This window comes from Lotus japonicus, chromosome 4 (genome assembly GCF_012489685.1).
Source record: "Lotus japonicus ecotype B-129 chromosome 4, LjGifu_v1.2".
Classification (NCBI taxonomy): Eukaryota; Viridiplantae; Streptophyta; class Magnoliopsida; order Fabales; family Fabaceae; genus Lotus; species Lotus japonicus.
In genome coordinates, this window is record NC_080044.1 from 74,491,805 (window position 1) to 74,517,828 (window position 26,024).

General features: G+C 32.9%; 1 protein-coding gene and 1 pseudogene across 1 annotated transcript; both read left to right on the forward strand.

The window, feature by feature from the left end:
- Positions 1 to 4,548: 4,548 nt before the first annotated feature.
- Positions 4,549 to 7,898, forward strand: LOC130713353 (probable arabinosyltransferase ARAD1; annotated as a pseudogene).
- An 8,264-nt stretch (positions 7,899 to 16,162) lies between these two features.
- On the forward strand, positions 16,163 to 20,618 carry LOC130714353 (flavonoid 3',5'-methyltransferase-like). The gene is made up of 5 exons (XM_057564249.1): positions 16,163 to 16,365; positions 16,473 to 16,558; positions 17,872 to 18,016; positions 18,121 to 18,249; positions 20,125 to 20,618. Exons 1-5 carry the CDS (start codon positions 16,306 to 16,308, stop codon positions 20,413 to 20,415), a joined length of 711 nt encoding a protein of 236 aa, XP_057420232.1. The 5' UTR covers positions 16,163 to 16,305; the 3' UTR covers positions 20,416 to 20,618.
- The last annotated feature ends 5,406 nt before the right edge of the window (positions 20,619 to 26,024 follow it).

Consider the following 26,024-nt stretch of genomic DNA (forward strand, 5'->3'; position numbering starts at 1 on the left):
TGGCCTATAGAGATCAAATTTCTCTTTATTCCAGGGACATGTCTGACATTATGCAATGTCCAGAGAGTTCCATTAGAGGATCTGATATCAATATCACCTCTTCCCACAATATCAAGTGGTTTTCCATCTGCAAGATAAACCTTTCCAAACTTTCCACATATATAGTTAGATAATAATTCTTTTGAAGGAATAGTATGAAAAGATGCACCTGAATCAATAACCCATGAATCAACAGGACTATCCAAGCTGCAAATTAATGCGTCTGCTACTTCCTCAGTTGCTGCATTAGCAGATTCATCATCATCTTGCCTCTTTTGGTAATTTTTCTTCTTTAGTAAAGTACACTCACCCCCCTTAAGGTTTGTTAAAATTACACTCCACCCAATTCTTATCTAAAATCTACATCCCACCTCATTTTATATAGAGGAAAATTTAGTGACGAAAAATATTCTTCATTAATAATTAGTTATTATTTAAATTGTTAATCAATAATTTTAAAAAAAAATTCAATATAATCCAATAAATTTAAAAATGAAAACATCACAATCCTCCTCATTCTCTCAATCGCGTTTTTCCTCCGTAAATTCACAATGCAAATTATGCAATAGCACACCTGCCCGATTTACAAACCATATCTCGAACATAGTGAAACATGCTTGTGTTTTCATATTTGATAATAATTCAATTTTAATCAAAATAATCTCTTTATACCTCCAATTTTCAAAATTGAGTTATAGGCCAAAAAAGCAACACAAATGAGTGAAGAAAATAGAGAAACAAAATTATGAAAATATGAAGTGGATCTGAGGTTATTAGAGCCCAACGAGGCGGTGGATCATCGTTTTTAACAAAATCCAACAATATCTTAGACCAACAAAGCGTTCGCTTACAACTTAAAGGGGTGAAATTCACAAGAAGTAGTTGAACAAGTGGCTTTAGGGATGTGCGATTCACGTTCTGGGGTTCAGGTCGCAACAAAACTTTGAGGCATGGTGGTGCCATGGGGTTTCACATTGTGGGACAGTGGAGCCGTGTTAAAGGGAGTAAAGGCTTGGTGGTGACCGTTTGTGGTGAGAAATATGATTTGAAGATAGATGAGACGTGAACTTAACAGACAGAGTGGATGATTTTTTTAAATTTAATTCAGTAAAATTATTTTCATAAATTAATGTATGATAGTGTATATGCATTAAATTTATTTAAATTTTTACTAATTAGTAATTAGTTTTTAGTAGTGACGAATTTGTTTTTGTCACTAAATTTTGCCTTTATAAAAAATGGGGTGGAGTGTAGATTTTTAAAAAGAATGGGGTGGAGTGTCATTCTTGCAAATCTTGAGGGGGGTGAGTGTATTTTACTCTTTCTTCTTCCTTGGGGCTTTGTATTGATTGGTGAAGTGACCTTTCTTGTCACAATTCCAGCAAGTGATGTCATTCCTGACTCTTGTCTGACTTCTGCCTCTTGATTTTGATCTGCCTCGGCCTTGGCTTTGATTGTGACTCTTCTGGCTACCTCTTCCTCTACTTTCAGTATTCAATGCTGAACCGGAAGTGTTTGAAGACTCTCCTGAATCTTTCCTGCGAATATCTTCGCTTAAGATCAGGTCTCTGATGTCATCAAACTTCAGCTTGTTATCCCTTGCGGAGTTACTAACCGCAGTGACAGTTGCAGCCCAACTATCCGGTAAGGATTGTAACAGACTCAAGGCCATCAATTCGTCGTCAAAGGTAATCTTCACTGACGATAGCTGCGAAATAATTGTATTAAAGCTATTAATGTGTTCAATTACAGAGTTACCTTCTCCCATTCTGAGATTGAATAGACGTCGTATCAGATGTACTTTATTGGCGGCAGATGACTTCTCGTACATATTTGATAATGCCTTCATCAGATCTGCAGTAGTCTTCTCATTCACAATGTTGAAGGCAACATTTTTGGATAACGTCAATCTGATCACACCAAGGGCCTGTCGATCTAACAGATCCCAGTCTTCCTGCTTCATGTCGTTTGGCTTCTTCCCTGTCAAGGGTTGATACAACTTCTTTTGGTACAGATAGTCCTCCATCTGCATCTTCCAAAACCCGAAGTCTCTGCCATCGAACCTCTCGATCTTCACCTTCCCTTCTTCTAGCGCCATTGCTCCCACTCCGTGACTCTCCCCAACAGTTGATTGCGGCATCATAGTAAATACTTCCCTCCTAGCAGAGGATGCTGCCAAAGGTCCTTAACTCTCTCAAATGACTAGACACCTTTCCCTCTCAACCGTCATTCCTATTTATAGCATACACCTTTTTTGTGCTTAGCTTATACATTTTTCTTTTGCTGTTTAGGGATGCCTATATGTGAAGCCATAACTCATATAGAGCAGCAGCTTAACAAATACGATTGGTTCTGTGAAGTACTATGCTGAGGTTTGTAAAATATGATTATAACTTTATTTGTTATCTCCTCTGTTGTCTATGCTTGTTAACTCACACATATACTGTTAGCTGTTTGTTCCATATAATTCTTGAGTTCACTGTCTATTTTGTTTATTGAAAGTTTGATTTATATTTACTTTGATTTCTTTTAGCTTGTGCATTGTCAAGAACCCCTGAAGTTGGATATGGATATTAGCTTTTAAGATCACGACTTGGCTCTCGTCTTCGTTTTGACCTGGTATCAGGTGTTGTGTCTTTTATTCTCCCCTCATTTTGCTGCCAGTAATGATGTATTCTCAAGTGTGTATGTGTTTTTGTAGAGTACAAAGCAAGAATACATGAGATTTTTATTGTGTCTTAGATAGGAAGCAGAGGTTTAATAATTATTTTATCGGTGCCATTGATGATTATTTTATTGGTGCCATCTCTATTGCTTTAGTTTGTTTGCATGAAATCTAACATCTCTAGATATGTACAATCTGCTATCAGGACTTAAACATGTGTAACCTTAATATATTGGGTGAATACCTTGTAAAAATACATTCACTAGTTCTAAAGGAAAATTTATGATTATTTTGGCCTTAATAGAGGATAGCAAGCAAGGACACACAAAAGCACGAAACTTGGAAAAATCAGAAGTTTATGGAAAAGAACTTCATAATGAATTGACATGAACTAGACATAGACAGCAGGCGGTTTATAAGGAAGATATAGGTCTGGAAGGCTTGATCTCAAAAGGTACAACCAATAAATGACTTATTGGGAGACAAAGAAACTTGTGACCATGTTGTATTACTTTGAAGTACATCAATTTCTGCATGCTTAACAGATTTCTATTCTGGAGCAGTCAAGGCTTGCCTAGATGTTTTTCGTTAAGAAACAGTTAACAGAACAGTAGGATGAAGTCTGAGTTTCAAAATACCAGCTTTAGATCTGGGTACCATAGGTTTTGTAGGCTGAATGTCATACAAAGAAGGAGGAGCAAAAAGTTGAGGTTGAAAAAAATTAGAAAGTTGAATAGGAGATAGATTAGATTAGATAAGGAGGAAGATGAAGAAAGAGAAGTTGGTGTATTTTGAATGAGGAGAAAGAAGTGAGGTGAAGATTCAAGTGAACCATTAAGAATTGAAGGAGCGGAGCCGGAGATGAAGTGGTGAATTGAGCTCTTTGGCTCAAAACAAAATTCTACAAAAGATTGACGAAAAGGTTGATTTCTTAGAACAAGAAATTAATAAGATGTCTACAAAGCTGCAGAAACATTACAGGGAAGTCAAACAAAAGCTTGGGAGCCTTGAGGAGGAAAAGGCTATGCCTGCCGAAAAGCTCATCTTGTGAACTATTTGATCATTATATGAAGACACGAATTAGATGGGGAGGAATAAGAAGTTGGTGAAGGTAAATAAGGAGAAAGAAGTGAAACATGGGAAGGAGAAGAAGATGGTGAAGATTAAGGTGGGCCCCTATGAATTGAAGTAGAAGTATACAGATGAGTAGCAGGAGGAAAGGAGGAATCACACCAAGATCATATCAAGGTTAGTAATAGTTGGAGAAGAAGTGATTTTTGAAAGAATTGAAGAGGTGAAAGAAGGAAATTTGGACTCATAAAATTTAAATCTCTTGAGAATTATAAAATGGAATGGGAGATGTATTAGATTAGTGGGGAAGAAGAAGAAGTTGTTGTAGGTGAATGAGAACAAAGAAGTGAAACATGGGAAGGAGGAGGAAAGGCGAAAATTCAAATGAACCATTAAGAATTGAAGAATCGCTCCTAGGTGAGTAGTCGTTGGAATAGAAGAAGTGATTTTTAAAGGAGAAAAGTGGTGAAATAATGAAAGTTTGGACTCATGAAATTTATCATCTCTAGAAAATTAGAAGTGGAATAGGAAATGGAATAGATGGGGAGGAAGAAGAAGAATGAGAAGTTGGTGAAGGTGAATGAAGAGAAGGAAGTGAAATATGGGAAGAAGGAGGAGGGGTGATGATTCAAGTGAACTATTAAGAATTGAAGGAGCAATATAAGGATGAGCAGTAGGAAGAAGAAAGAAAGAATCACTCCAAGGTGAGTGATAATTGGGGAAAAAGTGATTTTCGAAGGAAGTAAAGTAGTGCAAGAAGAATATTTGGAATCATGAAATTTAACATCTCTAGAGAATTAGAATGTGGAATAGGAGATGGAATTGATTGGGAGGAAGAAGTAGTTGGTGAAGGTGAATGAGGAGAATTAAGTGAAACATGGGAAGGAGGAAGAGAGAGTGAAGATTCAAGTGAACCATTAAGAATTGAAGGAGCAGTATAAGGATGAGCGTGGGAGGAGAGGAGGAATTACTCCATGGTGAATAATTGTAGAAGAAGTAATTTTTGAAGGACTTGAAGTGGTGAAAGAAGAAAATTTGGAAGCATGAAATTTAACATCTCTAGAGAATTAGAAAGTGGAATAAGATATGAATTGGATATGGAGGAAGAAGAAGGAGGAGAAGTTGGTGACGGTGAATAAAGAAAAAGGAAGTGAAAAACGAGAAGGAGAGGGAGATGATGGAGATTTAAGTGAACTATTTAAAAGTGAAGGAGCAGTGTAAAGATGAGCAGTAAGAGGATAGGAGGAGTCACTCTAAGGTGAGTAATAATTGTGGATGAAGAAATGATTTTTGAACGAGGTGAAGTGGTGAAAGAAAAAAAAAATTGAACTTATTATATTTATTATCTTTAGTGATGGAATGGTTCTCCCTCCCTAGTACTACAGATACTTTAGCTTTATAATTATTATCATGGTCATCCTTATATGGCTGAAAGATTTCCCAAGAAGGAATTTCCAGTAGAAATTCAGGCATTCTGTTCAGAGTACATTTTGAAAATTAATTTCTTTTGGTTGAAAAACTAAATTTCAAATTGTAACTCATGATATAAGAGTACCTGATTAGTTATCCAGTTACTAAGTGTGCTCACTGATAGAGTGAGCACGGTTACACTTGATTAGGGCCCTCATTCGGTTAGCATCAGTTAGTTAGTTAGTGCTGAGCTGCAATAAACAGCTGGATGTTATGCGAGTTCCACTACTACAAATAGTAGTGCCTTGTATTGTTCTAACTACTAATTGAATGAGAATTAGTTTCAGTTTTTCAGTTTTCTGGTTTTCAACTTCAAACATATGATATATGATTTTGAGAAGTTTGATTTTCATTACCTCTCAATGTTATACTTTGGATGAGCTTTTTTCTGTAAAGTTCCCGAAGAAGGTATTGTCCGTGTTAAACAAGCAAAGATATTGACTGGTTATGATAATGTTCAATATGAGCGAAGTTTTGCTATAGGAGATAACATAAAAGTGGTATGCATCTATGCAGTATAGCTATGTAATTGGTATTTGACTAATGCTGTTATTTTGCTTACCTATAGTCAGAATCTTTGTGGTTAACCATTTCTTATAACTTAAAATATCCATTTTACTACTATTTTTTGCTTCTTCATTGTTGGTCAAAGGCAAGGATCTCCTTAAAAAAGTAGAAGGTTTTTTGGATACCATACAAAATAGGGTCTGATTGTGTGTTACTACTCTTTAGTTTCGATATTATATTTTCTTATGCAATATGATGACTGAGAGTTCGAATTTTGAGATGCTATTAGCCTTTTTAGGACAAAATGATTTTTTCCAAAATGGCATTTATTTTCATTTTCTGCTAGTAAGATACATTGATTAATGCTCTAAGAAAGTCTCTTATTGCCTTAATGGTGAGAGAGTAATAGTCTTAGATTTTTTCTCCCTCACGAGTGTAAGATCAAGTTTTGATCTAGTAGTACAACTCTATGTTTTGATGATTACAAGTTAACCTTTTGATATGAACAATTGTGGTACTCTAACGTGTTTTTCTGAGTGTGCTATTTACAGGCTCTGACCTCAACTCAATCTCACGCAAATCAGAAGCACTGTGTATAAAGGGTAACCCAAGCAACGCTTTCGCATTCACCATGTTCAGTATGAACAGTGGAAAAGCTTCAGAAGTTCTGAAGCTATACAAACTCTGATGTGGACTCAGTCGCTAGAAGCTCTGAAGATCCAGAAGTTCTGATAACCAAGAAACACTGAAGGTTCAGATGTTCTGATGGTGTAGAAGACTCTGAAGATCCAGAAGCTGAATAGTGGAAACTCTGAAGTCCAGAAGCAAGAAACTCTGAAGGCCATGTTCTTCCCTCTGAGTTCAGAATCAGAAGATACAATGGTCAGAGGATCTGTGCTTTCCCTCTGACTCTGATCAACCGGCTTCACAAGTTCCAATATGAAGTATTCCCCTGATCAGAAGTCTCCTAGGTTAAAAGGTCAAGTCGCTATCCAAGTACAAAAGCAAGTGTACCTTCCTGACGACCTACCTAACGTTCTCAGCCACAGCAGAAGCTGGATTTTCCAGAACTGCCCTCCAACGGTAGCATTTCCCATGCAACGCTCAACCCTAATCCTTGGAGTATATATAGAGGCTGAAGATTGAAAGAAGCGGCCAAGAAAGAAAGAAATACACACGCGCAAGACATTTTCAAAATATTCTAAGCTTTCTTTCATCTGAAATTCATTGTGTTTACTATTAGCTTTTTAGAAGCAAATCTCTTGTAAACAATTCTTTGATAAACAGTTTGTTTAGTTCCTTTAGGAGATCAAGGTTGATCGGATCCTAGAGAAGACTAAGAGAGTGAATCTTAGTGTGAGCTAAGTCAGTGTAATTGTTAGTCACTTGTAGGTTTCAAGTGCAGTTGTAACTCTTACCTGATTAGTGGATTGCCTTCATTCTAAGAAGGAAGAAATCACCTTAACGGGTGGACTGGAGTAGCTTGAGTGATTTATCAAGTGAACCAGGATAAAATCCTTGTGTGCTTTTCTATCTCTTATCTTTAGCACTTAAGTTCTCGAAAGATTTGTCAAAATCTTTAAGGTGGAAGTTTTGTTCTGAAAACGTTATTCAAACCCCCCCTTTCTACCGTTTTTCATACCTTCAACGAGAAACTTCCTTTTGTTATATAAGTTACTATATTTTCTTGTAAACTGATTTGTTTTTCTTACCTTTTTTCCTTTTTACTTTTTGTGCTAAGATCATTGACTATTGCATTGATTTATCTCTGCTTCTGATACAACAGTCATCGCAAGGGATGCATTCATCAAAGTTTTGTTTGCATCCAGCCGGAGATACACCGTCATCTTGTCGTCTTTTTTATGCCATTGTTAGTCACTGTGTTCCTGTCATTGTTAGTGACCAAATTAAACTCCCATTTGAGGATAAGTTGACTGCTCACAGTTCTCGTTGTTCTTCTCTTTCAACGAAGCATTACAGTCTGGTTACATGATCGACCAGTTCGTAAATTTCTAAAGGATAAATGGACTGAAATGTGGAGGCAAAAATCTCCCATCATTATGAATTCCAGTACTCACCGAAAAGGGTAGATGTTGTTAATATGCTCAGGAGACAGTTAAGAATTATTATATATGTAGAGAAATAATTTTAAATAATAGAAAATTAGCCTAAATTTAATATTAACTAGCGTTTTTACCCTGTGCGTTGCACGGTGAATATTGATCTCATTATTTAGGCACATATTAATAAATTAAGATATGAAAAAAAATAAGCATTCAACAAAAAAAAAATCACAATGAGTGTCACACAACTTGTAAAATTTTGTGTGATTATCAAAATGATTTTTCATATTACTTAAGTATTTTTTTTTTAAAAAACTAAGAGTAAATATAAGTAATGGTACCATAAATTGAAATTGAAAACACTATTATAAATATATATATATATATATATATATCTCTGTGTGTGTGTTCATTTTTTTCATATCTTAATTTATTAATACGTGCCTAAATAATGAGATCAAATATCGCCGTGCAACGCACGAGGTAAAAACGTTAGTTATTATTTAATTTAAGAAAACAAATCATAATTAATATGTGCATAGATTGTTTGATTATGCCAAATTTGAAGCTTAATCATAATTGATTTCATTAAAGAATTTCATTTGAAAGCATATTAATCGTATGCAAAAACCTTTGTTATCCTATTAAATATTTTGCACATTAAAAGCATGAAATTAAGCTTGATAATATCTCATCGAAATTATTTACTATTATTATGGTTTTCAAAATTTATGTTAGGTTGTAGTGAAAAATAATACCATAAAAAAAAGCATAAATTCCTAAACTGAATATCTCACTATTTTTTAAAAGTCTATTTATCGCAATTAATATTTTCTCATAATTTGGTACATGTTCTCATTTATTTATTTTTAAAATTTGTCTTCATTGATCAAATTTGTCTTCATTGATCAATTTTTTCGAAAGCAAAAATAACTTTACCAAACCATTGAGTAAAAATTAATGCATTTAAAAATTAAATAAGTGTACTAAATACTGTTTTATTATAAAGGGAAATTAATTCAACAATTAATTTTTTTGATATTTACCTAACTTTATTTTTTGAAATAATCATTAAACAGGTTAATTCAAATATCATTAAATAAGTGCACTAATCACTAAAATTAAAAAAGAAAACGTAAGAGATATAATATTTGAATAAAATTAATTAACCTGGAATACAACATTAATTTTGACTAACATTAATTTTGTTGATATTTGACTAACTTCAATTTTTGAAATATTCATTAAATAAGTTTGGTCAAAAGGTTTTTTATAAAAATTCGAATATAGCATTTAAATGGAGGAAAATCTTGCAGATTTAAACCATTAAGTAATTATATTCTGATACCAAATATACACATTTAAATAAAAAAATATTTATATATTAGTCAAATATTAATTTAAATATTGAGATTTGAAAATTAATTAGACACAATCAAATCAGAAGTTTATACTACAAATTTAATAATAGGAAATTACTAATGTTTGTCATTAGGAAATCAAATCAGAAAATTAAAACCTTTCTGGACGTGATGTTTGTGAATTTGCTGATAATTTGGTACTCTGGAATCTGGGCCGTAGTAGAACTCTGTGATCTGGGGAGTTCTGTAGACTTGGTACTCATAATTTAAAATTATTTGTAAGTTTGAGTCCATCATCGTCTACCTGATACATTAAACGCATATGATATACCAAAAAATTATCTTTCATATTCCTAGACACATTCAACGCACATGATATATCACATGACATTTTTTTCCCAAAATTCAATACGTTATGAGTGAACATTACAGGGAGATAAAAAAAATCGATTTGAAAATTATAAACAATGAAAAATCAAAAATCGACTTCACCTGTGCATATAGTTCAAAACCATGATCTTATAATCATCATCTGCAATTGAAAAAACATTCAACTTATTAAACGGTTATAAAACTATTGGAATGATAGAGGAGAGGGGCAACTTAAGGGAGTATTTATAGTTGAGTTGGAATTAGGGTTAATGATGAGAAAAGGTGAAAATAATATTTCATTGACTTTTTAGTATAATATTTTTTTTCATTGTAATGACTTTTTATGGATAATTTGAATATGATGACTAAACATAAGAGATTTTTTTTTTCCATTCGAGTTAGCTCAAATTCAACAGCATTGATTGGACTCTAATTCATACAAATAATAGTCAAGCATTAATTAGAATCAATTTTAATTTATATTTTAAATGAAAAAAGTCAAGCATTAAACAAAAAAAAGTCAAGCAAAATTAAGATTGTCAATAATGGGCATCACCACCTAAATCAAAGGAAATGCATCATGACATTATTTATTTCAAATTCAAATCTCACTATTATATTTTAATCATTAAAAATTAATTTCAGAAATAATATATATCAGATCTCCATTAAGGAAAATAAATCCATTTTTTTAAATAAGAAAAAACAAAATCCAATATAATTCTTGGTGGGCTGTGCATGAATTCTATTTGGTAGAGGTCATTTAATAGGGGACAAAGAATCAAAATTATAGGAAAATAGGTTTCTATAATTAATGTGTGAAAGTCTCTCTAGCTGTGACACTTGTCAGCCAGAGAGAGGGGTGGGAGGAAAATCATTGTGGGAGTGTCATTTGTTAAATTTTTGTGGATAAGGAAAATCTCTGGCAATTTACGAATGCATAAGAAAAATTACATTAAAAAGGTTTAAATCTTTTTAATAAAGTATACCTTGTCATCCATAAGTATCATGTCCATTGAAAATGGTAGTTTTGAGCCATATAGGCTCGGACTAAGCCATAGATGACTGACTTTGGCAACAATTGTCCAGGTTTCTTTGGAGGCATCGACCTTTGCCAGATCGTCGATTCTTGAAGCCATAAAAAAGGAGGTTAAGTTGAAATATGCAAGGAATGATGGAAAATGCTGGGAATGATGGAGGAGAAATGTGCCATGAGGGGGTATATATAGTGTGAAATTAGGGTTCACACTCTGATTTTATTCCCTACGGTATTTTAGTAATAAACGGTGCGGTCAAATTATTCCTCATTTATTTCTGATTCTATTCACATGAAATCACCGTGTTATTTTCTTACAAAATCGAGACTTTTTTTGAAAATAATTGTCATCATATATTTTGTTGTAGGCACGGGCCAATCAATCAAATTTCCGTAAAAAATTAAAAAGATTCCTTAATTGTCCATAAAATTAAAAAGTCAAATGCATTGATAATGCACGCATGGAATTTTGGGATTATGAATGAAAAAAAGTGATTTCAAATAACAACGCACGGGTGAAAATTAATGCATTTATTGTTTGAAAAAAGTCATACAGAAATAGCGTGTAGTTATGTTTGGACCAAACCAAGCATTTATGATTGAAAAAAGTCTTGCAAAACGACGTTCAAGCCTGGAGGTAAAAAGTCAAGCTATTTAAAATTCAAATATATGATTGGCAAAAGAATAGTAACACTTTGATTGGATCTGAATGTTTTTGGTGTATCAAACTGTTGTTTTGTGTATCGTCATTTAATAGGTGTTAATTTAATATGTGACAAATTAGAGAGAAATTGGTGTTAACAATTAATATGTGAAAGTCTCTCTGGCGGTGACACTTGTCAGCTAGAGAGATGGGTTTGATGAGAGTCATTCTTAGAGTGCCATGTGTTATAATTTAGTGGATAACGATTTTCTTTTATAAAGTATATAGATAGATACATCAATATGTATACGTGAGTAGTTCAGTGAACAATTATTTTATTTATTCTTATTTAAGTTAAGTAAGTAGTAGCAAGTGATAGTGATAATTTAATTATTTTATGAGTAGATTCAATATTTTCACCATTAAATTAGTTTGTTTTTTAAATTAAATTTATAAGTAAATAAGTTTAACTTAGTAATAATAAAATTAGTTTATTATTAAAATTATTTTTATATTTATTAATTAATATTATTATAAATTATATAAAATACAAATATTGAAATAATTGAAAGGGTAATAAAAAGAATAGAAAATTTATCCTGTCAAGATAACGTTAACTCAGTTCCCCCAAAGGATAACTTTCACACACAATTGACATTAAGATGAGGGATATGTTGTGTTATACTTATATTATAATGCTAGCACAATAAACAATAGATTAGAGCATGATATAATTATATTATCATATTTTGTCTGATTATCTTGTCCACATGGCTTTAGTCTTTTTCTTATTTTGTTAGCACAAGCTCCTTGAATTACTTGTGCACCTAACTCAGCTTGCTATAATCAAAACTAGGTATTATACCCGTGCGTTGCACGGGTTTATTTATAATATTTTTTAACATTATATAATAATGATTATAGTTTAAATTATTAAATAAATATTAAAATAGTTTTTATTTTAAAATAAAAATAATAATTGTGTTCAACATTTCGATAATTTCCAAAAAAAAAAGAATTTCAATAGTATTGGATTTATCTTTGTAAATAATTAATATTAGGCTTAATTGCACTTTTGGTCCCTCACGTTTACCCTTTGTGCGGTTATTGTCCTTAAAGTAATAAAATTGCAAAAAACGTCCCTCACTTTGTCAAACGGCAGCACTTTTGGTCCCTCGTCCATTTTCCGTCTAAATTTTAACAGTTTCCGTAAAAAAATTAACGTTGTCAGGTTTTCCAAAAATTCTTCATCTTCTTCATAACCTTCCTTTCTCAAACCCAGAAAATAAAAACCGCAGCCATCTCCTTTAAACCAACACTCTTCCCTCAATCTCTAAAACTTCCTACAACATAGTAAACCCTTAATCACCAACACCATTCTCCCTCTTTAATCTTTATGCATGAATAGCTTTTCCTTCCCCACTAAGAGCCAGAGAAACCGAAATTCAAAAGGGAATTCTTTTCAAGATGACCGAGATATGCAAAACTGGAAATCAACATAGACAAAGACACAAGAAACAATTTTAATTTGCAGAAATGGAAGTTGAAAGGAACAAAACAAAGAAACCCATATATAAATAAAAAGAAAAAAAAATTTCCAACTTGTGGAACAGAGAAGTTTTAACGATTGATGGGGAAACATCGATTGAGTTGCAATCACAAATTTCAGATATATAATCAATGCAGATAAAGAGAAAGGGTAATAATTTCATTCAAATAGTGATACAAGCAATAACTCAGGACCAGTTGGGATCTGAATCTGTTGGCCCATTGCTTCGTCTTCTCCAAATTTGGGAAAGGGTTTAATGGGGGTTGGGTTGGGGTTTCGGGTGGTGGGACATATGAGAAGATAACGAAATTTGGGGAAGATGAGGTTTTTGGGGGAGAAGATAAGATTTTGGGAGAAGAAATTCGGCGAAGATTATGATGAAGAAAGAGATGAAGATGAAGATGATTGAGGAAAATAAGGGTTTTAATTTCATTTTCATTTTTTGTTTCTGAAAAAACCGTTAAAATTTTGACGGAATATGGATGGGGGACCAAAAGTGCTGTCGTTTGACAAAGTGAGGGACGTTTTTTGCAATTTTATTACTTTAAGGACGATAACCACACAAAGGGCAAACGTGAGGGACCAAAAATGCAATTAAGCCTTAATATTACTCAAATTTAATAACTACTCCCTCCGTTCCTTTTTAAGTGTCGTTCTAGAACAAATTTTTTGTTCCTATTTAACTATCGTTTTGATGTTTTAGGTTCCACTTTGTCTATTATACCCTTACTTTTTCAATAACTCCACTTCACATTTCCCATAAAATTCTTCTTTCTTAATAACTATGAAAACCTTTATGACTTTATGATTGGTTGAGAGTGGTAGATGGTTTAATGATACGAGAGAGCGAAAAAAAAACTAACAATCCACTATCTTGGTTGGAGAGCTGTATGACTTTATGATTGGGATGTGAGATGGTAGAATGAGAAAAACAACTCTAATAATCCACTATCTTGGTTGGAGAGTTTTATGCTAAAACGACACTTAAAAAGGAATGGAGGGAGTAATATTTAATAATCAGCCTTTGATCATTTTATGAATTAAATTTTTTTTAATAATGTAAAAAATAATACAATCCATTTGAAAAAATAATTAAGCAATAAGTTTTTAATACCATAAAAAAAGTTGATTTACCATTTTTTATACTTTTTACTGAGAAAGGAATTTTTTGGGAAGGACAATCTCAATTTCCCAAACAGGTTTACACATGTTAAAATTGAGATAAAAAGTAATTTTTATTTTTTTCAACTATAATAAGATATAATTAAATAGATTATGTATCATAACTTTTTTCTACTAAGCTTGCTCAAAATCATTTTTACTAATATATAATAAGATCATAAAATTATATTGAGATTGTTTCTTCAAGTAAAACACACATATGTTATAGTTAATGGTAAATAACTTATAGCGTTATTTCTAAATTTAAACTATTTCATCTAAATTATTTATTGATAACATTATATTGTCATTAATAAAGTTTAATTTTTGTTATTTTTCCCTTATGCAAAATTCAAGTCAATTTTTCAATTTAGACAGTTGAATTACTTTTGACAATACAATTTTTTTCAGCTTTTAATTTTATTATTAATATATTAATTACAAAGAAATTTGTTATTGATTCCTTTATTTTAATAAAAACGTTGGAAGATTTTACTGCTTAATAATTTAATTAAATTTTTTATGATAATTAAATTAAAAAATAAATGACTATGACTAATATTTTTTTTGAAATATTTTGTATCTAATTAAATATTTTATTAATTTATTATATTAACCTTCCAACCTCAAATAAAAGTGTAGTTTTTGTTTATTAGCGTGCCTTGTTTCATTTTTTTTCACTCGTTTTTAGAGAACTAAAGTGTTATGTTTCAGGAGTCGTTTGTCATGTTCTATTCTACCTTATACAACAAACACAAAAATTAGTTGGTAGTTTAACAACTAATTGATTTGAAAATTTTATTGATAAGTTTTTAGTTTTTTTTTTTGTTACAGTAGGAAATAGATAAGTTTTCAGTTTATTTTAATATTTATAATACAAATGATTTTTTTTTTGTTTTTTGGTGTATTTATAACAAAATTTCAATTGAGTTGTACATTTTAGTAGTTTAATAGCTAATTTATTTAATACAAAGGAAAATTTTAATACAAAGGTTTAAAGTAACTTTTACATTTTAGTAGGTAGTGTGAAAAATAGTAATAAGTTTTATTTGTTATTTTTAAAAAAATCCTCAACTTATGATGAATAATTATTATTAAATTAATTTTAATTTTAAGTTTAATATATAACAAATTAGAAAGTTTTACAATTAGAAAGAAGTATAAAAGATTAATATTAACTATCTCATTTGTAATTAATAATTAAAATTTAAATAATATTAAAATTTAATTAAAAATATGAGAAATTGAAAAATTTAACCATTACTAATTAATAATTAATAATAAGGGGATGTATAGTGAAAGATAAATAGAAATTGTTTAACTTCATTGTTTAATCATTAATGCATTTAATACTTATAGCTCAAGTGAGCTTTACATATATATATATATATATATATATTTATAGATGTATTTTACAATTTAGTAGGTAGTTGAATATATTATGATTTAAGAAATTTTATTTAATTTTTAATTTTATTAATACAAAAGAAATGTTTTACTATTTAATGCATTTAATGTAAAGGAGTGCAAAAAACTCAAATCTCCTTTACATATATATAGATATAGATGGGAAATAGATAGTAATATTCACATTTATGAGTGCTGGAGAGGATTACTTATCAATATGTGAAATAGATGCTTGTTTGATGAATCATAATACTCATGATGTGGGTTATTATATATTTTATGATACTTTTTCTGATAAATGTGAATATATCAAATTATTCCTTGGTGGTTTCTAGTTTCTACCAACCAACTTATGGAGGAACGTGGGGTCTATGCGAAGGATTTACTATTTACGCAAGGTCATAATTTGAGATTAGCACGTCTCCTTATAAATAATGAACTCTAACAATGAGATGCATGCGAGGAGGTGTGATTCATGCTATTCATTTCAATCGACAACCTGGGTTGAAAGAGATAGAATGGACTGCTTTTTAATTAATCATAAGTATTATCTACGATTATATTCGACTCAAATGTGGTAAAATGCAAAATATTTCCTCAAGTGTCTAACAACAATTGAATTTTCGACTTCAGAGATTCAAACAACCACTGCGAGCGGTACATACCGGGTAGATTGAACTATTTTTTATGTTTCATATTTAAAAAAGGGAATAAAATTGAATATGAAGTTTAAAAAACAATATATTTCAACTCACCATTTTGTGATTTGTTTTCTTTTGAGAAAAAATAGCCCAGCACGGCACCAGTATAGTACTATTCTTGTTTTGCTAGCATGATGCGCTTAACGACGCTTTTCCTCCTCAAATTTGCACTCTGAAGCCTCACGCACGATTTTCCCATTTTCTTATAAAGCCAATCATGTGAACAAACCAAGTCATCATTGCTCATCTCTGAATCTACCATGGAGGGATCAAGTTCAAAACACAGCAAGAACATCCTCAAAACTCCAGCACTTCTTCAGGTAATTAAATTAGATTATCCTCAATCAGTTTCCTGTATTAATCATGGTACCCTGTTTTTCCTTAATATTCTGAATGGAGATATTAATTTTCATGTTTTTTAAACCAGTACATCCTTGAAACGAGTAGCTATCCGAAAGAACACGAGCAATTGAAGCAACTCAGAGAGGCAACGGCACTGAAATACGGATTCTGGTAATATACAACCTAATTTTTTTTAGAAATATACAATCTTTACATTTCTATGTTAAAAGTAATATAAAATTAATTCATGTGCCAATAGGTTAAGTTTTTGAGATAATTGCTTCTTTGACATATATGTGCTTTAAGTGCTTAAGAGCTTAAGGGTGGGTTTGCTTATTGGCAAGAAACATTTATTTATAAGTTAATTTGAAAAACTGACTTAAATAAGTCAATATAAGTGTTAATTCATAAACTAATTTGATCGAGTTGTGTTTATCTTGAAGTAACTTATAAGGTAACAGGTAAATAATAAACGATTCACATAATCTCTTTCCAAAACTTGATTGAACATGTTGTCTAATGTAAGTTTCAAAAAAAAATGTTGTCTAATGTAATATTTTCTTGTGGTAAAATATGACACGCTTAATTGTACAGTTAGTCTCCCACTTATTCTCATTGTGTGAGAATGATCCATAAAAAAAATCCTACTACCTTGGATTTTTATTTCTTGTTTTGCCAAGGATCTGGCTTTGTTCTTCACATATGTGATGCTTAATGGGTCTGTTATAATCCTACTCTGGTAAAGGGAGAGGATAAAGATGGTTCATGTATTTCTAGATTTATTCATGAGTTTCTGGATTTGCTAATGTGTTTCTGGTGGAGGGGAGGAGAAGTAGTGGTGGTCGAGGGAGAGGGTGTGGTGGTTGTACGGTGGGACCAAAACTATAACCCACCAAGCGTTATTTAATTAAAAAAAATGAGACAGAAAAGCCATGTGATGCTTAATGGTGTAATTAAAAAGCCATGTCATAATTTCCATTGGAAATTGCATGGAAATGAGACAGAAAAAGTGCTAATGGAGGTATGGGACTAAAATTGAGATTTTTTTGTTAGGGACCATTTTCGCACAAACGGATATAAGTGGGGACTAAAAGTGCAATTAAACCTATATGTTAACCAAAGTGACTTGTTGCAGTGATTTAACAATTTGTTCCTTAAACAACTACTTGTTGGGTTGAATTTCAACTCTTGTAAATGGAAAAAAAAAAAAAAAAACTCTTTCGTTATCTCCCTAACGCTTAGTGCGCTGATCGTTGGGCGAAAGATTAATGTCTCGGCTATCAATTGTGGGAAAATGTTTTTTTTTAATTTGTTATAAGTAGTTACGGTAAACATTTTGTGAATGATAGCTTTAGTGGTAGGAGCTTGAGGACATATGGGTTGGGCAGGGGAGGTCCAGGGTTCGATTCCTGAAGGGTGCAATTTTGTCTTTCTGATGTACCAAAAAAATATTTTGTAGAGGATTGATGCGTATATGTGGGCAGGAGTGTAATGAATGTGCCGTTGGATGAAGCCCAGTTCATATCTATTCTTCTAAAGGTCATGAATGCCAAAAAAACACTGGAAATTGGAGTCTTCACTGGTTATTCTCTTCTCACTACAGCTCTTGCTATTCCTTCTGATGGCAAGGTATCACATTGGTTTCTTTTTTCTTTTCTTTTGTATCAATATAACTTGGTTTACAATCATATCTCCAAAAAAAGGAAAAAATAACAAAATATTGTGGTTTTCAGGTAACAGCAATTGATGTGAATAAAGAAGCGTACGAGACTGGGTTGCCTTTCATTCAGAAGGCAGGAGTGGAGCACAAAATTGACTTTATCCATGGGGATGCATTATCAGCTCTCAACGATCTTGTTGATGTGAGTTTTTTTGTAATTCTATTTTTAATAAATCACACTCATAAGTTATTTTCCCTTACTTTATATATTCACCCATAGTAAGGTCTTCTATAATTTTTCATATAAAGTTATAACCGATAATGCCCTTTTACTTAATAATTATGAATTATATTATAGACCTCCATCTATTATCTAATTTGATTCTTAATTTTTTATATTGCAATTGATCCCTCAAAATTTTCATTTTTTGAAATAAGGCAAGTCAAGTCTCTTTGTTTACCCGTCCCGTTTTTTGACTTTTTTCTCAATCACTAGCCCATGTGATGAGTGTGGTTAGTTAAATGGTATCCACGTGAAATTCTTACATCAATTTTAGTTTTTTAAATTTTCTTCATCGCATTCGGTCATTCTCTTCTCCTTATTTCTCTACCCCTCCTCCTTCTCCTCCTTCTTCCCACCACCACACTCGCCCCCACCCTTTCCCCCCCTGTTTCTCTTCCTCCTCCCACCCCTTCTTTGCACTCACATTTCTTCTTCTTCCTAAACACCAAAGACATCCTTCCTCACCTTTGCTCTCATTCCCCCCACCTCTAGCAACCTATGCCCTCCCCCTTGCATTTATCGCAACCTCCACCCACCTCCGGCAGCCCCCAATACCTTTGGCAAGCTTGAAGCCTAAACCCAATCTTCATCTCCTCTCCCCTTTACACTTTCTTCAACCCATATGGTATACCTCCCCTCATCTTTTCTTACCACCCACAAGAAGCTCACTTTTGATTCCTCCAACCCACAAACCCCCATCGACCGCCACCCCACAAAACTCTCCACCAATCCAGAAACCCTCCACAGTTTTATTGGATCAAGATGACGAAAGAAAGGTTGGCCCAACTTCTTCTTAATCTCTACCTAAGATCACCCTTCATGAGAGGGTGAGAGAGAAAAAATAAACGAGTTGAGAGAAATAGAAAGATGTGATTGATGGATGCTATGGTTTGGATCATGTGTGGAAGCTTTGAGGGTTTCTTGGAGCGAAGGTGACAGTGGAGGTCGAACCTTTTTGGCTAGGACGGTGGTCCGGTGACGACTTAGTAAATATGGGGTTAGGACATGTGGCTGAAGATAGGCCGAGTATAGGGAAGAACGACGAAGAGGAGGAGGTGGCTTCGACGGTGAGTTTTATGGTTTTTGGTGGTCTGGGTTCGGGTGGTTTTGAGTTTGTGGAAACGGAGGTTAGGTCAATGATGATGGTGGTTTGATGATTCATGGTTGTCCATCCCGGAAAGTGGTCGACCAAAAAAAAGCCATAGCGGTATAGCGTATAACGAGATGAGTGCTACGTACACTAAAGAATGAGGAGGAGGATGAAGGGACTGAAGAACACTGGAGAAGTCGTTGGATGCTTGCTCGTGCTAGTCGAGGGTCACACAATGTCTAGAGCTCTAGATGACGATGGCTAGAGGGTGGGTCAGAACTTAGCCTTCTCTGCAAAGGAAAGTCATAGAAGAGAGGCACGAAGGTGAAAAGCAAGTTTCATTTATATTTTGATGTAAAAAACCGCAATTGCCCTTAAAGTTTACCCTAACAATAACACTTTGAGGGCAATTTTGAGTTTTTTGGATCTTTATTTCCTGAGCGCCGCAAGATCTGAGATTCATCTGCGAAACCTGCAACTCCAAAACGCAGCACGATGGGACGATCGATAGTGGCCACGGGCTGCTCTGACCTGCTCCTCTGCGATAGCGCAATGATTTTTTTAAAAATTTCATCTATTTTTTATATTTTCTAAATTGTTTAATTTTAAATGAGTTATTTCATTTAACCTATCAACCAAGTGGGTTTAAACTGGATTAATTACCTTTTGACAACCCTGTTCTTATGTGTGTTTATAAATTGCAGGCAAAACATGAAGAATCATTTGATTATGCATTTGTGGACGCTGAAAAGGAAAACTTCATCAAGTATCACGAGGTGTTATTGAAATTGGTGAAGAAGGGTGGGATAATTGCATATGACAATACCTTATGGGCTGGTTCTGTGGCCATGTCTGAGGAGGATGAGATAGAAGATATAATAAGGCCAAAAAGGAAGCATGCAATTGAATTCAACACCTACATAGCAAATGATACTCACGTGGAATCAACAATCCTCTCTGTTGGAGACGGTGTAACCCTCTGTCGTCGTCTCTAATCTCCACAAAGGGAAGAAAGAAACAACAACAATATTTAAAGTACTCATCCACTTCTATTTTCCAAATTGTATTTCTGATTTCAAGGAAGCTGAGTATTATGTACTTTCATTCCCAACATGTATTGTGTGTAGTTTGATTAAATAACTCATTTTATGAGCTGTTATTATGCTTTATTTAATATTTTTATCATCATTTTATTTCATATTCCTCCAAGTTGTTATATGAGTAAAGTACACTCACCCCCCTTAAGGTTTGTTAAAATTACACTCCACCCCATTCTTATCTAAAATCTACATCCCACCCCATTTTATATAGAGGAAAATTTAGTGACGAAAAATATTCTTCATTAATAATTAGTTATTATTTAAATTGTTAATCAATAATTTCAAAAAAAAATTCAATATAATCCAATAAATTTAAAAATGAAAACATCACAATCCTCCTCATTCTCTCAATCGCGTTTTTCCTCCGTAAATTCACAATGCAAATTATGCAATAGCACACCTGCCCGATTTACAAACCATACCTCGAACATAGTGAAACATGCTTGTGTTTTCATATTTGATAATAATTCCATTTTAATCAAAATAATCTCTTTATACCTCCAATTTTCAAAATTGAGTTATAGGCCAAAAAAAACAACACAAATGAGTGAAGAAAATAGAGAAACAAAATTATGAAAATATGAAGTGGATCTGAGGTTATTAGAGCCCAACGAGGCGGTGGATCATCGTTTTCAACAAAATCCAACAATATCTTAGACCAACAAAGCGTTCGCTTACAACTTAAAGGGGTGAAATTCACAAGAAGTAGTTGAACAAGTGGCTTTAGGGATGTGCGATTCACGTTCTGGGGTTCAGGTCGCAACAAAACTTTGAGGCATGGTGGTGCCATGGGGTTTCACATTGTGGGACAGTGGAGCCGTGTTAAAGGGAGTAAAGGCTTGGTGGTGGCTGTTTGTGGTGAGAAATATGATTTGAAGATAGATGAGACGTGGACTTAACAGACAGAGTGGATGATTTTTTTTAAATTTAATTCAGTAAAATTATTTTCATAAATTAATGTATGATAGTGTATATGCATTAAATTTATTTAAATTTTTACTAATTAGTAATTAGTTTTTAGTAGTGACGAATTTGTTTTTGTCACTAAATTTTTCCTTTATAAAAAATGGGGTGGAGTGTAGATTTTTAAAAAGAATGGGGTGGAGTGTCATTCTTGCAAATCTTGAGGGGGGTGAGTGTATTTTACTCTTGTTATATAATAATACCCCATTTGTTCCTTATTATATGTCACTTTTTGTGAAAAAAAATTTTGTTCCTAAATATTAATCACTTTCTAATATCTAAGTAACATTAAATATATTTTTTCCTAACTTACCCTCATATTTAATACTTCCTCCGTTCCTATTTATCTGTTCTGTCCAGGAAGATATGGTTCACACAAATTAAGGAAAACAATTAATTATGTTGATTTTCATAAAAGTATTATTTGTTTTCCTATATCACTCTTTAAAAAGTATTTTATCTTTTTTCATTTATTGTTTTTATAAGGGTATTTCTTGGAAAAACATCAATTAATACTCTCTTGAAACTCTAAGTAGACAGATATATAGGAACAATTTTTTTTTTCTTTAAAGTGGACAGTTAATAACGAACGGAGGGGATATGAAAGAGATAGTAAAATTTGAAATATTAACTTGGAGAGAGAAATTCATGGGAATTTAAATAAGAGTAATTTATGAAAGTTAATAAATTATTTTACAAATTTATTGTTTCTAACTACTTTCTTAATATAAGATAATTAGGTAAAAGTGACTTATTTATATATATATATATATATATATATATATATATATATATATATATATATATACGAAAATGTATCACATATCAAGTACTTCATAATAGTATGTATCCTTCTGATGTCAAAGTCAAGAACTAGTTCTACTCTCCACTTGATAGAAGATGGGGAGTATTGGAAGTAAGCCTCAAGTTGTGAGGGTTGATAGAAGATAACGTCAAAAGGTAACAAGCACTTATTAGAATTGGAGTGAATGAGTGTAACTACTTGGGTCAAAAGCTAACTACTGAGTGTAAGCAGGGCCGGCCCAAGGGTAAAACCATCCAAGCAAGGGTTTTAGGCCTCCCAAAAAAATATTTTTTTACTAAAGAAAAAAAAGCCTCAAAATATTTTTTGACTAAGTAAAACAAACCTAAAAAAATCAAGCATTAATACTAAGTAAAAAAAGACCAAAAAAAAAAGTCTCACTTTAAAGTTGGCTTTAAGTTTCATTTAGTGTTGGGCCGGCCCTGAGTGTAAGGGATGAGATGGTATAATTAACTAGCCTGCAAAGACTGAGTGTAAGGGATGAGATGGTGACCGGGGTCGAGACGACACAGGGGAGCTGTGGTGACGGGAGGTTGGGTACGTGATGAGAGAGGACACAACGATGATGAGAGGCGCGACATCAATGAGAGAGGAAGAGATAATGAAGAGTTGAGGCAACTGCATGCGTGGGGCTGCTCATGAGGACATTGAAGGTATGGTCGCGAGGATGGAGAGTGACAACCAAGGGATGATGAAACCATAGAGGGTTTTGCGTGACACGAATGACGACGACAAGTTTCAGAGATGAGGAGGGTATGACATAACACGAATGGTAACGAGACGAAGGAGGCGATAAGGGTTTAGAGATTCAGGGTGCAAAGACAAAGTGGGGAGTGATGTTACATTCTTTTGTATTTCATTCAACATTAGCATCGGCTCATCTAAAGCTAACCATTGGGCTATTGAATTTGCGTTAACGCTATGTTGCAAACGTAGAGCCACCCTTTATGGGCCTTAGCATAGGCCTAATTGACGGTACTCCTTAAGTTTTGCGTGACACGAATGACGACGACAAGTTTCAGAGATGAGGAGGGTATGACATAACACGAATGGTAACGAGACGAAGGAGGCGATAAGGGTTTAGAGAGTCAGGGTGCAAAGACAAAGTGGGGAGTGATGTTACATTCTTTTGTATTTCATTCAACATTAGCATCGGCTCATCTAACGCTAACCATTGGGCTATTGGATTTGCGTTAACGCTATGTCGCAAACGTAGAGCCACCCTTTATGGGCCTTAGCATAGGTCTAATTGACGGTACTCCTTAAGTTACAAATTTCATATTTTAATCATTTGTGTCGGCTTGACCGATGCTAGCCAATCAAAACTAGCGTCAGAATCAATGTTAAATCAAGCCTTTGTTGTAATGCATCTACTCATCTCTAACTTCTGACTATTCAAATATTTGTATATCTTTTCAGCAATTTATTCCCTTCCCTAAAGAGAAGTCAATGGATGCATGAAGCAAATTTCAGTCATAAAATTCAGAACTCAGTATTTTTTTAGGCTTCTTAGTAGCGGGGTCTCTTAAATTTATTTGAGCCGGATCATAAACTAAAATGCACTAAATCCAATTTTTCTTTTTAACTATTAAGATCCACTAAGAGCATCTACATCCATCATACTCACTAAAATATCTACACTTCATTTTTTACAATTCTCCATAATATCACATCATCTACTCCAATTTACTAACTTTTTACTCCAACCTAACAACTCTTAAAAGTTTCTATAGTGAATCTCACCATCAACATCACATTTGTATATTTTATTATTTATCTCCATTTTATATTAATTGTAAGTGCTTGTGTTAAATACAAGCTCACTTTTCAAGTCTAGTGTAGAGTATCTATTCTCACATACTCATTTTTACAATGTTGGAATTAAATATGTACTTCAATGATAATAGATACTCATATGAGTATGTATTTGACATTATATACTTCAATTGGAGATGCTCTAAATACTAAATATCGAATATAACATATGCTCACGCTCAAGGCCCCACTCTTAATTACTTTCAGTAGCCACCATATAATAAGTGATTTATTTATTATTTTGTTACGATCTCTAGAATGCTCGTATTTGAACCCGAATGATGACCATAGGTTGCATTGCTGTTCATGGGTCAAGGCCCATTATTTTCTTTAAAAGGAAAGAAGAGATGTTGAGGTGGCCAATCCGGGGCAAAAGGATTATTGGTCCCCTTTCCTACTATGGCTATGTGAGGTAAAATGGGGTAATTATAGTATAATTAGCATTAATGATAATTATTCCACTAAATAAGACCACTCATGACTCTGTGTCTGTGACACCAATTTTTATGGTGGTATAAGACCGTGACAAAAGGTGATTTAGAAATTTCTTCTTTAATTTTTTATTTTGTATTTATCTAATATTCATCTAAAATCATCATAAAAATGAGTGTCATAATACTTACGTGGTTCATGGATCACAATCCTATAGCTAGTGGCCATTACACGTATTGGATCTATCATGGAGTATGAGTCTAGGTCGATCATGGTGTAAATCTAATAGAATACACCTATGGTTATATTAAACTATCCAAAGTTGGAAAAATGATCCCACTTAATCTTTGTTTTTTAAGATTTCTTCCAAGGGTTTCTCGTCACAAGAATCTTCTACAGTAGCCTAGACCACTAAACTTTTCCGTTTTTGTATTCTTAAAATCGTCTTCTCTGATGAATTGATCATGCTGGTTATGCTTCAATTGATGATCCTTAAACTTAGGTGTAATAATTGGTGATCATTAGTCATTACTCTCCATGGACCATTGATCATCGATGCTTTCTTCCAATGATTACTTCACCCCACTGCATCATGATTCTATATAGAGGTTAATGGAGGCTAATTAAATATTTTTTTGGATCGATTTGATTTCATGCTTTTATGGAAGTGGAACCCTCAATTACAATTAAATTTATGAGTAAACTAGATTAACTGATCGAGAGATAGCCACGCAGCATCTTCAACTTTAGGATCAAATATAATTTATGTAAATATTGCTGGAAGCATTTGAGGGACAGAGGAGACAACATTAACATATATGATTAGTGAATTGCACACAAGGTATTGGATAGATTCGGAATATTTTTTGTACGCTTTCGTCGGCTTAAATCTTCCTTGCTTTTTTAAAGATCACACCCCATTCTTGGAAGTTGTTGGAACCTGCAGGAATTTGAGTCTTAGTATATGTTTGGTTTCGCATTTGTCCAAAACGTGGTTTTGTATATTTCAATGTATTAATGGAGAAATAAGATTTTAAGATGTTAAATCATATGTAGATTTATGTTGAGCTCAATGGAAATTTAAATAAACATTGTTTTTTTAGTATCTAGATACCAATCGGATTTGAACCCTAGACTTAGAAAATTTTAAACCACAAGTATCATTTAGGCTATCCATACATTGTTGTTATTATACTATTTAATACTTTATAGATTTCATTTATTTTTTAAAATGGGCTTGAATTAATAAATTTAAGAAGAGTCTAGCTGGCTTACATAAAAAGGGATATAATTCTAAATAAAGCTACACAATATGCATTCACTAATCCAACATGTGATTGATTCAAGTGGTGTATTATCTTAAGTAATGTCTTACGTTCAAGTCTTATATGTAGAAAAAAAAAGTGTTATGAGAATTGTTCCCACATGAATGTGAGTGTTCCTTACTCGGATAAGATCAACTCTCCTATAG